The sequence below is a fragment of the Pristis pectinata genome, chromosome 15, assembly GCF_009764475.1.
Source record: "Pristis pectinata isolate sPriPec2 chromosome 15, sPriPec2.1.pri, whole genome shotgun sequence".
Lineage (NCBI taxonomy): Eukaryota > Metazoa > Chordata > Chondrichthyes > Rhinopristiformes > Pristidae > Pristis > Pristis pectinata.
Window position 1 is genome coordinate 21,689,592 of NC_067419.1, and position 14,588 is coordinate 21,704,179.

The following is a 14,588-nucleotide window of genomic DNA, read 5'->3' on the forward strand; positions in this document are numbered from 1 at the left end:
CATATTGGAGGGTTAAATCACAGACTGATAACTTGTATTAAAAATTCCAACAAATATACTATGGTATCTCAGATAACCACACAGTATGTTAAGGTCCCTACCTACATACAAAGATGAAAGATTACCCGTGATGCATACAAACATACCAAATCAGTTCTAAAGTATTAGTGAAAAGTTTTATAACAGCTGATTTTGTAACACATTGGACACCTTCTTGATTTCTAATATTTAAGTGACTGTAGAAACACTGCATTGTAAATAAAAGATACTGTATTAGCACTGAGTTGCTCTCAGCACACTGTTAAAAATCAGGTTCATGCTTATGATCTCCTGAAAAGAAATCTCCCAATTTTACGCAAAGGAAGAAACTGAACAGAAGTTACAGAGTGCAGAAGAATTCAAATAAATTGTATTGGCTAAATTCCAAAATAAATAATATTCCTTTCTGATTAATCTCACGAGACCTCCTCAAGATGATTAACCATAGGTGCAAGCTGCAAAGAATGTTAAAACGACTTCAGTTTTCCAGAAAGAAAAATTTCAAAAACATCTATATCCATTTATTTCTTTCGACTTTGCAGTAAGTATTATAATTGCTATTACTTTAATCAGCTTCTTTTCTCTTCCATGTAGAATACAGAAGTCATAATTTGGTAATTTCTCAGCACAAGACAGGTATTATTTATACTGCTACTTTGCAGAGAACAAATTCTTTAGCAGCTGCTTTCCTAGTATTGCATATTCCAAATTAACCCATTTTAATCAAGTTTACATTACAATCTGCTCAGACAAGTATTTACCTTTGTCACGTAAATTATCCAGAAAAGATTAGGAACATAGAAAAACTGCAGCGATATTCCAAATTGTACATTTTATTTCCCTCCTCCTGAACTAAAATGTACAAATATTAAATCATGGGGCAACAGTGCATTTAGGTTTCTTTTCCATACTTTCTGTAGTCTTTATTTCACCCATCAGGCTTGGATCGGCAAATGAAAATACACTGTGTGCAAGTTCAGCAACCCATCTAAGTGCAACCATAATTATTTACAATTCTTTTGAAAAAAAAAACTGACAAAAGCTAAAGATGCAGAAACTAACCATCCTTTAAGCACGTACAAGAAAAGTCCAAAAGCTTCCATGAAGTGTTCTTAAATGATTCCACGTCTTATGTTTGCTGATCTGCCTCCAGAAGCTCTTCCTGGAAATCTGCTGGCATGAAATCCAGGCACTGCAGGTAACTGACCTGGCACAGAATCTGATGGGTCAAAATGTGGTCTGAATGGTGGCAACGTTCCTGGCATTGGTCCTGATCTCGCTCCCGATCCAGGTAAAAAGCGATTAACAGGGTCTCCTCTGTAAGGCAGCTGAGGATGCTCATCGTATTCTCCTCCAATGATCCCAGGTGGATAAAACTGGCGAGGTTCAAACTGAAAGGGATTGAAGGGACTGGGCTGACCAGGAAATAAGGGCAAAGCCGGTGGCAAATACAAGGGAAATCTTTGCAGTGTTTTTCTCCTCATTGCATATTTTTCCTTGTAGAGCTTTAAAAACAAATGGAAATATTCAATTTAGAACAGCATCTGTACAAACACAAGGATTTTTCATTAAATAAGAGATGCATCTTTATTAAATTTGCCCTCCCTCTAATTATCTTAGTTATTGTGCCTCAGCTAAGAAAGCAGGGCAGGCCTGCTCCCAAGGCATGTATGAGAATGCTGTGGGTGACTTGCTGTGACAATTCTTCTTGAATGCGAAGTAAAAACATTATTCCACTTGGACAAGTCTACTAAAGTACAATTGAAATCAGGAAATTGATATTAATTAACATATTGGTCAATGGAGGATGTAGCAGGAATGCCCATGTTATTTTCTGTGCTGTTTTCTTGAAATTTGAATTCAATTGCACATTTGAGAATCTTCCAAAGGTTACCCTCTGCATCATCATCATAATAGTATCATAATTTTGTGTTTCAGTCACCCAACAATAGTTTCCCTGGTGCAGTTTGCTCTTGTTTTGATAGTGTGTCATGTACTTCAACAGGTGACATCAGCACCTTGCTTTACTGCACATCTTCACCGAACTGCATCTATTAAACTAGTTAGCTGGGGTTAATGGACACTGCTTATGAAACAGAGATTAATCCAATCTTCTGCTTTCCAACACAAAAAATATACCCTATAGTCTAATTGTTTTTCTCTTTTAGCCCAGGGAAGTTGAAGCAGATTATGACAAAGAAAAATCAGTACATTCAGGCAAACATTTGATTCCGACTCAAATAACCGATTGTGATTTTGAAATATTACTGGTGTGATTTCAAAATAAAATGAAATTCATTAAAAGCTCTACTTACTTTCTTCCAATCATGGCTGCTGGTTCTTGACTCTGTTTCAAAAAAAAAGAATCCTCAATTTATAAGGCAGGCAAATGAAACATCACTGGAAAATTGGTACCCAAAGCTTGACAGAATCAAGGTTCACTCAATAGACTATTGCCAGCATTAATTTCACAGTTGGAATACACACTAATAATAAGAGGTTCAATTATTTTCTATGAAATACATAGCAGTTTACACGTTCTATGGATAATGTTTTGAGAATGTTGAACATTTCAATATTGGACAAACTCACAAAATAATAGAGGAATGGTAGTGCAGTAAATGTTGCATCCATGCCTTTCATCGGACACAGCCATTATGCTTCAATATTATAATTTCTATAAATGCCGCCATTACTTTAACGGGTGCCTTGTAAGATCTGGTGACTAGCATGAATGTCAGCTTACCTCTGAAGTCCCTCAGGTACAGAAATCTCCAAAGCAATTGGTCATTGGTAGCTGTATGAAGATCCCGGCAAACCGCTGAGAGAGAGATGATGGAGAATACATCCAACAGACGGAAAATTCGTAATTTGAGTTCCAGAGGGAGAACCACAAGACCAAACACATCAGGAAGATTCAAAGCTGGAAGGGTTTAAAGTTTATAAAACAGTTACCTCTACTGCATGGTGAAGATAACTGCATTTCCTCTTTTAACAATGAAGCCAATCTTTGTTTTGTTTACCAATTTAAAATAATATTTTTAAAATGCAACTACTTGCATGATCAAGTAGTTGCATTTACTGCAAAACAAAATGCTTAAAATTAAAACAAAACAGTAGATTAACTTTAATGCATAAGTTAATATTTCTGTAAACTTATCAAATATGAACAAACACACGTAAACACATTACAGCCACAGAACGTTTGAAAGATATTGTAGTTTGTGTCCCTTCACAGATTAAGCGGCAACAGATTAGTGCCAAAGCAGATTAGGGCGTATTTGGTTTACTAGGAAGCATCAGTTTTTGAAGCCAGGCAGTCACATGCCATTGAAATTAAAACTCCTACAATGAATAATAGAAAATAATTTCTCTGGAGATTTGTTCAGCTTTCTAAAGATTTTGAGGGATAAAACAAGGTATAAAATGGAAAACATTAATACTTGAGGGGAAAGCAGTACTTTCAACCAAAAAAGATTCCTGTCCTGGTCCTCCCAGCCCTCCTCATCACAGTAAATGTACTGGAAGGAAAGACAGAGGCTAAGTCTTTTACCTTGTCTGGCACTGGCAAACAGAGGATACACTAGCTGATCTTTGAACATGCAGGACAGTTTCTGTAGATCTTTATACACTTGTGCAGCATTCTCACCTTGCAAAATAAACAAAACGGGAAGAATTAGGAATTGTTGGTAAAATAGAGCTTAAAATTGTTGAGTTTACCAGAAGATTAGACGAGAAATGCAATTAACACTAACCTTGATTCAGGTCTAAGTATTCAGTGCATCCAAACTGGTGAAACTACTGTGCTTTCCATATAATAGGGTCATTTCATTATAAGGAGAAAAAACACATGGCTCTCAAACCAAATTTCTCTCATCAAAAGGTTTTTAAGCTATTATACAGTTACTAATACTTCATATTTATTTAAGACTTTCTAGTACAGTAAACTTCTGTGTTTGATTTACTTGACTCCATAGTTTAAAATGGCAATCCCCATACACTGAAATACTGTAATTCTGTGTTGAGAGGGCTTACCTAGAGATAAGAAGAAAGCAAACCTATACACATACACGCATATTCAAGGAGAAGAAAACACGTGCCAATGACTGCTTAGTCTATTAGAAAAATAGGAACTACCAAAATTTTCTCTAAAAGACAATTGTAATGAGCTTCATTGTAATGAGCTTCAAGGTATTATGAAAAAAATGCTTATGGCCTATACTGGTGGGTCCTAAAGTATTTTTTTATTAAATCTCTGACCAAATCAGTAAACATGAAAGTAAATGCAAGAGACTAATCAATGCAGTAGGCTAGTTCCTTTCATGTTTGAGATTAGGTTAACACTTGTTGGTCTTGAATTTGGTGTTCCTTAGTGAGTAGAAATCAACACTAATACTAGCATAATACTAATGCACAATCCATGTTGGGCTAAAACAGAGACTGTTTAATGCTGCCATTCAATTTTTACCTGGGCAAAAGCAAATATTGCTTATTTGTGTAACATTTGTACAATATATGCATTCTTCTGATAATTTTCTATAACTAAATAATAAAGATCAAAGCTTTAGATTCCATTAATAAAACTACAAAGCTTACCTAGTCTATTTGAACGAACATAGGACACGGGAGATAACTGCACTTTCTTTACACTTTTGATATTCTCGTTGATCTTCAATGTAGCTAAAGGAAAACATTCAAATGGAATCAGCGCATGTTAATACACTCACAAGCAACCAAAATTTGTTACAGATCTTGCACTATTCCACCTTTATTTGAGAAATCCTGCATAAACTTTAGGTACTTAATGGCAACGTGTTGGAATACTAGTACAATTTCATCTCAGGTGGGGAGAAAGTTCACTTTCTCTCTTTTCACACACCCAAAATTTGAGGAGTTCCAATCTCAGTTCCACATTATGAAGCATTAACTAGGTGCTTAGCTACAGGAATGAATTTCAGTGTAGCTTTGGGAATAACTATCTGCATCTTTAGTACATGAATCCAAAATTAGTACTTGATCCAGGGACCAAAAAGGGCCTTAAGTGTGCAAATCCCAAACCACACTAATCTCATTATTTTAAACAACTGAGCCATAAATATCGTAAATGACTCATATATGTGTGTGGGTGTGTGTGTGTGTGTATACACACACACACCCACACACCCATTCAAAAATTAGACTGGCTGTGTTGTCCATTTACACAAAGCCAATTTTAATGCTTGAATTTAACTGACACATATGCACAGCAGTAAAAGAATGCTGCACTTTTGGAAATACTGTCCATGTATAATACATCAATTGCTGCTCTGCTTAATCAGGTGGACTCACAATATTTCATTATACGTTGTAATTAAAATAGGGATTTCTCCCAGACACTGGACTATACTTATCATTTAAACAAAAGTACTGAAACAGATCAATTGGTCCTAAGCAAAGGGTTAAAAGGAGGATAATTTGAAACAAATGGAAAAAGACTATTTGAACCGAAAATTAGAAATTCAGGGATCTAAAATTAGAAGTGCCACTTAACAGTTACCACAATATAAAACAAGTCACGCAAGATAAAAAAAAATTTACAGAACATTTGACAAATTACATCATTCTTCATACAAAGCTAGCATACAATACCATTGACTACAACCAGATTTCCCATTGGGATGCAGCTGAGTGTAGCAGACCCATCTTCACACAAGGAATGATTGTATTGTAATCTATAAAGACCTCCGTTCTTCCATTTTTCAGGCATTTGGCCAACCTTCAGACTGGAATCCTGGGAAAATACAAAGATTTTTGGTTTTTGAAAGTTATTATCACCTACTTTTGAATCTCAAACATAGTTTCAGCTTTGAAGAAGAGGGACTGAAAGCTCAATCGGAGTTATTCAAGAGTGACCTAGGTGACACTTCAGAGGTTGACACCTCAACTCATTCTATAAAGCCCACCTGAAGCAGCAGTATTAAAATCCTGTATGTTGGTTGTTGGATTATCTTCCACTTAAATTTCCCCCATCAACTTTGAACCAACCAATGTTTATAAAGACAGAAATGAGGTGAAAACTAATTATCAAGTCTGCTTATGGAGTAGTAGTTATTATTACCAATGATCCTAGAAAAAAACAAATCCATTAATTCCCATCCAAATCAAATGGAAGGTATGAATAGTGGTGTTAAATTGCAGAATCAGAGAATAATACATTACAGAAAGAAGGAAGATATTAAATCTTGCCTTTACTGACCTTTTGAAGAGCTAACCATTTAATCTCATCCTCCAACCCTGTCAATTCTCTCTCAATTTTTTATCCAATTCCCTTTTGAATATGGTTATAATGTTATGTTTCTACAACTCTTTCGGACAGTGCATGACAAATAACAATAAGTCATTGTATTAAAAAAAAGCTTCCTTATGTCCCCTCTGATACCTGTGCCAATCTAATTAAACCTCATTCCTCTACTTACCAATCCTATGCTCCCTGGATACTTAGATTTTTTAAAAAACTTTTCAAAAACCATTCCTCCAATCATATAGCGCACAAGGTTACCAGGAAATAAGTACAACTCCAGCTCCAGTAAATCTCTCATGCACCATCTGTGAATCTCAGCATGCTTTCTAAAGTATGATGCTCAGTATTGGTTAAGTATCAGTTGAAGATTTAGCATAACCTTGTACACTATTAGTCCACTACAAAAGCCAAACTCTCCATTTGATATTTTGAACATTTGCAATGTTCACCCACTTTCAAAGATTATTTTCAAAGGGTCTTGCTTTTCAGCCGATTGGGAAGCCTGTGATTCTGAGCTCAGAATTTAGGCTTGACCATCAGCAGCAGGAACGCTACATCGTTGAGCTGCTTTTTTGTGATTAAGGCACAAGTGTGACCCCACATGCCCATCCTAGTAGTCAAGGTGTAAATTTTAAAAGATTTGCATTAATATCCCCCACCACATTTTGAAGAGAAACATGATGACCTCAGGTGTTCTGGATAACAATTTCCTTGATAAATATCACCAAAATATAAGCACCAATTGAACATTCAATTTGTTGTTCTATGTGGGATAAAATTAATACAAGAAAGCTGCTGTGTTTGTCAACCACCGCTGCATTTCTCAAGCCATTCTATACAGATTTTTTTTGAAATGAGGTCAAGAACAAATGAACTAAAATTTATATACTATTTCCACATCTTCACAACATCCTATTTATTGACATAAAATACATTTACAGTTAATTAACTGTAGCATTTAGAATTACTGCCACACAGCTCCAGTGGCTGGGGTTCAATACTCTCCTCGTGCCATCCTTGTGGAGTTTGCACATTCCAGCTGTGACCACATTGGTTGCAAACGGTTTTCTCCCGAATCTCAAAAATGTGCTGGTAAGTAAATTGGCTGCAGTGAACTGCATCCATTGGAGGTGGGTGGCAGGAGAATCGGGGTGTTCATGGGCATGAGAGGAAATGGAACTGATATGAATGCTTTGAAATTTGGCAATGAGCTGAATGGCCTCCTCTGTCATAAGGAAAGGTCGGTAGAAAGTATACAGCCATTTTGCACATAGTGAGATCCCACAGATAAATGACAGGTAATTTGTTTCGAAGGTCTGACATTGGCAGACTTTCACTCCCTAAATTGTATTTGGAGGTCTTTCACATAACATAAGAAGATGTAAGAGCACTTTTCAATGCTGTGTGGACTGATCCGTTAAAAAAGTAGCACAAGTACTGCCCATTTTGCTTCACTCATAAGACACTTGTGTATTTTAAAATAGAGAAAACATGGAAGAGAAATCCAGTGGTTTAGAGAGAGAAATATAGAAACTGGTGAAAATTACAACTGCAAGATTCTCAAAACAGAGTTGGAGATAGACACAAGAATTGTAATTCTATTGATTTAGAACCAAATTCATTTCATCAGGTCAACATCTCCAAAAACAAAAGGAAACGCAAATGAAGTAAAGAATTATCATACATGACTATCATATTTAAATATAATGTCACTCTAAAATTGTTTACCTGTGGAATGTACCCTGCCTCCAGCATGAGGAGGTGAAGCACCACAATCAGAGCGTCTTTTGGGTCAGTACACTGAGCTGAGTGATAAAGTGTTTCTAACGAATGTGGCACCTGCCCATCAGTTGCTTCACTGCACAACATTGGCTCACGTGGATATTTTGTTTCTTCAACTGTCACAGACATGTCATCCGATGATGAAATCAGGAAGTTTGCTCCAGACTGTTGAACTGTGGGAGAGTCATCCTTATGACTGGTCTGAAGTCCACCCACACTATTCTCAAGGGTCTGATTCCGAGCAGTATGGGAGCATGATGGTTGCTCCCTAACATTCAAGTCTGTTGCAGAGGCAGAGGCTGAGGCAGTCGAGGAATCTGGTACTATCAAGCAGATCAAATCTCCAGTGACTATTCCAATAGACTTCATAGTTTGCTGGTCATCAGTCAGAACATCTTTCCCATTTAAACTGATTTTAAACTCTGTACCACTACTGTAAAATAAGAGCAAAAAAGGCTTCAAAATTAAAAAAAAAACTTACAACATATTTAAAATGATTATACGGACTGTCCCTGCAATTCCCTTTTGAAAACTAAAGAAAAGCTCCTCTGCATCACCACCCCCCTCAACACACACACACACACACACACACACACACACACACACACACAAACACACACAGTAAAAACCAATAATGTAGAACCTGGGACAAGACAGCATAGACCAAAAACTACTATGCCACTATCACAATCAACTCCCTTCTGTTTTACTTTTAATGTGGTTGAGCAATATGTAAAAAGAGTTATTTAATAAAAATTACAGAAAACATAACACAATGTCAATCTACAAAAGGAAGTTAACAAATCTATGTTTAAATGAAAATTGTAAACTTTGCAGATCAATTTTTAAGAAATTATCAACCTAATTGTTGTTTGTAATTGTGTCAACTGCTACATAGCTAGTATTCCAACAATAACTCTACAAGGAAAATAGAAATAAAGGGACATCTAAAAAGCATATAATGATTTACTTTTTCTTCTACTTATTTGAATACATCATCCAAGAAAATGTTTGCTACCTATTCTAAATCTACTAACACACTTACCTAACCATTGAAAGCATCCTATCTGGATGTATCATGGCTTGGTAAGGCAACTGCTCTGCCCAGGACCGCAAGAAGCTGCAGAGAGTTGTGGACACAGCCCAGTGCATCACAGACACCAGCCTCCCCTCCTTGGACTCTGTCTTTATCTCTCGTTGTCTTGGTGTAGCAGCCAGCATAATCAAAGACCCCACCCACCCGGGATATTCTCTCTCCTCTTCCATCGGGTAGAAGATACAGGTGCCTGAGGGCACGTACCACTAGACTTAAGGACAGCTTCTACCCCACTGTGATAAGACTATTGAATGGTTCCCTTATACAATGAGATGGACTATGACCTCACGATCTACCTCGTTGTGACCTTGCACCTCATTGCACTGCACTTTCTCTGTAGCTGTGACACTTTACTCTGTACTGTTACTGTTTTTACCTGTACTACATCAATGCACTTTGTACTAACTCAATGTAACTACAGTGTAATGAATTGACCTGTACGATCAGTTTGTAAGACAAGCTTTTCACTGTACCTTGGTACAAGTGACAATAATAAACCAATACCAATGTCTTTATTTCTCCCAACCTACTTAGATATTTTTCATTAGACTTGGTTTATTCCAACTCCTTCATGTGTCCTTTTCAAATCAGAGCTTGAATTGTACCTTCCTCAAGCAAGATTTCCCGTTCCTACCTCAGAGAACAGTACTGGTAGAATTCCATGCTACCGTGTTATATGAAACAAGGCCAGGCCACATGCCATCTCAGAAGGACTTAAAATATTTAACAAAGTTGGGGGAGCTATAGGTGTACCCTGACCAATATTTATCCTTCGAACAAGACCTTTCAATACCTATAACTAGAAATACCCCTGCATAATTAAAAAAAGATGCTATGCAGTACACAACTGGCATAACACAGAGCAGAGCAATTTTGCACACTTCTCTGGCTGACTTAGCACCTGTCAGTAAATTTTACCTGAGATTTCATTTGCTGTAGTAGCTCTTTTACTGCTGTAAACCACCAACATTTTCCCCAAATGACAGTAGTGCTAATCCCAAAATGCATTTCTAGTATGATTTTCAACCTCACTGTCCTGATTAAAGACAGCGCTTGTTTAAAAACATAAATAGAAGCAAGAGCAAGTCACTTGGCCCCTGATCTGCACAGCCATTTAGTCGGATCATGACTAATCTTCTACGTCAGCACCACTCTCTTGCACATACCCCACATCCTTTGATTCCCTTGATATTGAAAAATCTATCCATCTCCATCTTAAATATACACAGCCCTCTTGGGTAGAGAATTCCAAATATTCACTAACCTCTAGGAGAAGGAATTTCTTGTTTATGCCTTGAATGGCTGACTCCTCATTTTGCAACTGTGTTCCTTGGTTTTAGGCACCTCAACTCTGCATCTACTGTACCCTTTCAAACTGTGTAAGAAATTTGTACCCTTCCACAAGATCATCCTACATTCTTCTAAACTCCGGAGAGTATAGGCCCAGTCTTCTTAAACAAGCCTCTTACGACAAGACCACTCCCCACACCAGGTATCAATCTGGCAAACCTTCGCTGCACTCTCTCTATTGCGTGTATATTGTTCCTTAGATATACATAATGTAGGCACAAGATACTGCAGATGCTAGAATCTGGAGCAAGACACAAAACACTGGAGGAACAGCAGGTCAGGCAGCATCTATGGAGGGAAATGGATGGTTGACATTTTGGGCCAAGACCCTTCAGTCCAGAGGAAGGGTCTCAGCCCAAAACATCAACTGTCCGTTTCCCTCCATAGATGCTGCCTAACCCACTGAGTTCCTCCAGCTTTTTGTGTGTTGCTTTGTACATAATGTGCCAGATGCAGTCATACCAGAGCTCTGTATAATTGAAGCAAGCGTTCCCTAGTATTCAAATCCTCTTGTAATAAAGGGCAATATTACATGTGCCATCCCGTTGGTTTGCTGTACCTGCAAATTAACCTTAAGTGATTTGTACAATGAAAATACCCCGAACACTGACACTTCCAATACCTCACTTGTTAAAAAAAAATGCATCTCTCAATAGTCACTCTTAGCTTGTTAGACGCAGCATCATTCCAGGCAGCTACTTTGACCTCTGCAACATCTCAGTTTGCTGCTACATTAGGAAGCTCGCCCAACCTTCTCGGAGAGAAGACTTCATCTGCTGTTTCTTCCACAGATGTAGGTAGAGTGGACACAGCGATTTACAGTTACACAAGGAAATCTGACAACAGTGCTGCAATTCTTGCAGTTGAAGATTTCAATCTACCCAGGACTTTCACCATTTGCAATATGGTGACCTGCATGCTGTTTTAATTCTATTGACATGGTAGGGAAGTCATTTCTAGGCTTACATCTATACTAACTTTCATCTATTATTTTCATAAAACCATAATTTGATAACATTGATGTGACATTCCAAACAGCTTTTGTAAAGCTATTCTGCAACAGAGTATAGAACAATGAAGTGACAGGTCAAGAAAAGTATGTCTGTGCTATAAAATCATCAAAGATATTAATAAATTCTTATTGATCATTTTTTCAATAAATAACAACATTTTGACAATGTGAAAATAAAGGCATTATTAGCAACGAAAATAATTAATAATAGAAGCCATGTTTTAACTTGGTATAACTTACTTGTAGCCTAGCGATGGCAGAAAGGAATCGGCAATCTTACTGCGCAGGTCACCGAGAGTAGGTTCCTTCTCTTCCAGCTCCACCCAGCCTCTCTGTCTTTGAATACGCACACGCAGTTTCATTTTAGCTGATTCAACATGAAGATGTTAACTGCTGTTGGAGGAAAGATGGAGTGGGAAGAATAAGAGGAAGAATTGCATCCAAAATTACAATGTTCTCAAACCACCACCCCACCCCAGATTTAAGTGGTTTATGTTAGTTAATTCTGTGGCATTTATGTAGCTGATGACACCGTAGCTTTGAGATGGAGCATGCACATAATCCCATTCAATAACTATGTCACTTATTTTCTTTTACATTTTCCTGGCTAGCAAGCATAACATACGATTCATGTCCAAGGTTTCCACCAATGCCACTCTGATAGATGCAAATGTTATCCAAGGGTAACTTCCCCAAAATCTGTAAGGAAAGTTATGATAGCAGGGTACAACTGGCATCTGGAACTTGGCAGAAGCTGCTTGTTCTGTGGGACAGAACACTGATGCTGAAGCCTGCCCTCAGGAAGATTAAAATTCTTAATCCCTAGATTGTTTAGTTCATTTTCAAGACTGGGTATCACTGGCAAGACTGGCATTTAATACCCATCTTTAATTGCCCTCGAGAAGGTGATGATGAGCCACCTTCTTGAAGCACTGCAATACTTGTGGTGAAGATGTCCCCACTGTGTTATTGGGTAGAGAGTTCCGGAACTCAAGAGTTACTGGAGCTGTGCTCATCCAGGCAAGTGGAGAATATTCCATCACACTTCTGACTTGTGTCATAGATAGTGGAAAAGCCTTGGGGTGCCAAGAATTTGTAGAGTTAAAAAAAATCAGTGGGTCTACCACCATCTGTGGAGGCAAAGGGATAGTTGACATTTCGGGTGAAGGCCCTGCATCATTCCAGCATCTGCAATATCTTGTGTCTTCAGGTTACAGAGTAACCTGCTAGCTACTGAACTCAATGTTACACCCTCCACTATGGGCACTTAAGGATGGCACTATGTACTATCTGCTGGGCACTGGGACAACTCACCAACTTACTTCAATAATATCTCAATATCAAGAACTCCACCAATGCAGAAGGAAAAGGCTGCAAAGAGCTCTGGAACATCATCAAGATCCCCTCCATGTAATACATTGTTGTGATTTGGACATAGGGGATTTTGGTAAAAGAGCAATGATCTAGTTTTGGTAGCATTTGGTATTCCTCATTAACAAAGTATTTCCAGCTCTGTAGACAACTCGGAGGAAAACAATTTCAAGGCAAATCCATCATCTCCATCAATTTAAGAACAAACAACGTTATAAGGTACAATGGAAGGCGTTTGCTTTCATTCCAGAACCCTTTTGGTTATGCAGTATTAAGAATAAGCGCTGGATTAAGAAATTAATGCTTCTTCGGCTAAATCAGTAATACTATTTATAATGGAAATTCAGATTGAAATAAATAATGTCAAGAGAAAACAATAACATATTAAATATTTTAAAACAATGTTAAAAACACTTTTTGTGAAGAAGTGGCAGGTTATTTGCTCAAAATCCCAAAACTACGGCGGAAAAGCGACAATGTACAAGGACAGCACCAACCACCTGATTTACTGGAATCCTTGAGAACGGTTTCACTTTGGCTTCGGAAGTTAAATCTATAAACAGAATGCAGGTTGTCCCTCCCACCCTCCACAAACAACATTCACCCACTACACCGTTTGCATTCCTCACTCTCCTTGCAGCAGACGCCCGGGGCAGTTGAACTAGTTTCTCCCGGGTCTGGCACTGAAGGGCCGAGCCGGGCCGGGGGCCGGGGCCCGGCGTGAGTCGCACTATTCCGGCAGCTGTTCGATGCCTCTTTCCGGGCCTAACCTCCGCATCAGCCCGAACTGCCACCACTTACAACTCTGGGCAAGCGCCCCGACTCACCGCGCTCCGGCCTGGTTTTACCGTCTGCACCTTGTCCCCAGGGTCTGAGCTGACACGACCTGTCAGCGGTCACTATGGCGATTATCACTCCCGGTTGTTAGCCTTGCCGCGGCTGTCTCGCAAACTGACGGCAACGCAGGGCCCGCCCCCGCCACAGGCGGCCCGGCGATCGACTACGCTGCGCCATCGGGGGCCGGGCCAGGCCTTGCCGACACCCCCAGCCGCCGGGAAACAAACACTGTGACGACATTATTGATAAAGGCAATACTTGGTGCTGGAGAGTTGTGTCCTACAGAGCTCTCAAACTCCAATACGTTTCAGATTTTTCAAGCGTATTACTTATTATTTGGGCAACTATCACATATTTCTGGTTTAAATAGAATCTATTTTGGTTAACCACTGTTTTTGAAAAAGTCAATACACTTTCTGATGCTTCCAGCTCATTCTTGCTTAATATATTAACTCCAATATTTTGGGAACACTAGCTCCTTTGAATAGGTATTGGATTTCAAATACTTGATTTCAAATTTGGATCTGAATTATGTCGGAGCCCTTGAAAATAATCTGTGTCTTCCAGTAAACAATCCTGCAGTTTATTTGCCCCAGGCCCATTCTCTTCTGTGCACTCCTTTCCCTGATTTATAAAAAAATTCACGGAGTAATAGCACAGAAACAGATTCTTCAACCACCGAGATTATCATCCACTTCCTCTTCAAATACCCCATTCCCCCAATAATCTAAACTCCATAATCCTCCGGGGTGGAGAATTTTATTCATAGAACAACATAAATTAATATAAATTAACACGTTGAGCAATAAAAATAAAAGGAG

At 38.4% G+C, this 14,588-nt stretch overlaps 1 protein-coding gene across 3 annotated transcripts; it reads right to left on the reverse strand.

Annotated features, from left to right (window-relative positions):
• Positions 1–930: 930 nt before the first annotated feature.
• Positions 931–13,981, reverse strand: fbxo7 (F-box protein 7). Of its 3 annotated transcripts, none has more exons than XM_052030240.1 (9): positions 13,758–13,981; positions 11,800–11,952; positions 8,048–8,534; positions 5,668–5,809; positions 4,636–4,719; positions 3,593–3,688; positions 2,786–2,962; positions 2,355–2,386; positions 931–1,544 (listed from the first exon to the last, which is right to left on the reverse strand). In XM_052030240.1, the coding sequence occupies exons 2-9, from the start codon at positions 11,919–11,921 to the stop codon at positions 1,152–1,154; spliced, it is 1,533 nt and encodes a 510-aa protein (XP_051886200.1). In that variant the 5' UTR covers positions 11,922–11,952; positions 13,758–13,981; the 3' UTR covers positions 931–1,151. The 3 variants fall into 3 exon arrangements, with proteins under 3 accessions (XP_051886200.1, XP_051886202.1, XP_051886201.1); XM_052030242.1 differs by having other exon boundaries at positions 8,048–8,531; positions 13,758–13,939; XM_052030241.1 differs by having other exon boundaries at positions 13,779–13,938.
• Positions 13,982–14,588: the final 607 nt, after the last annotated feature.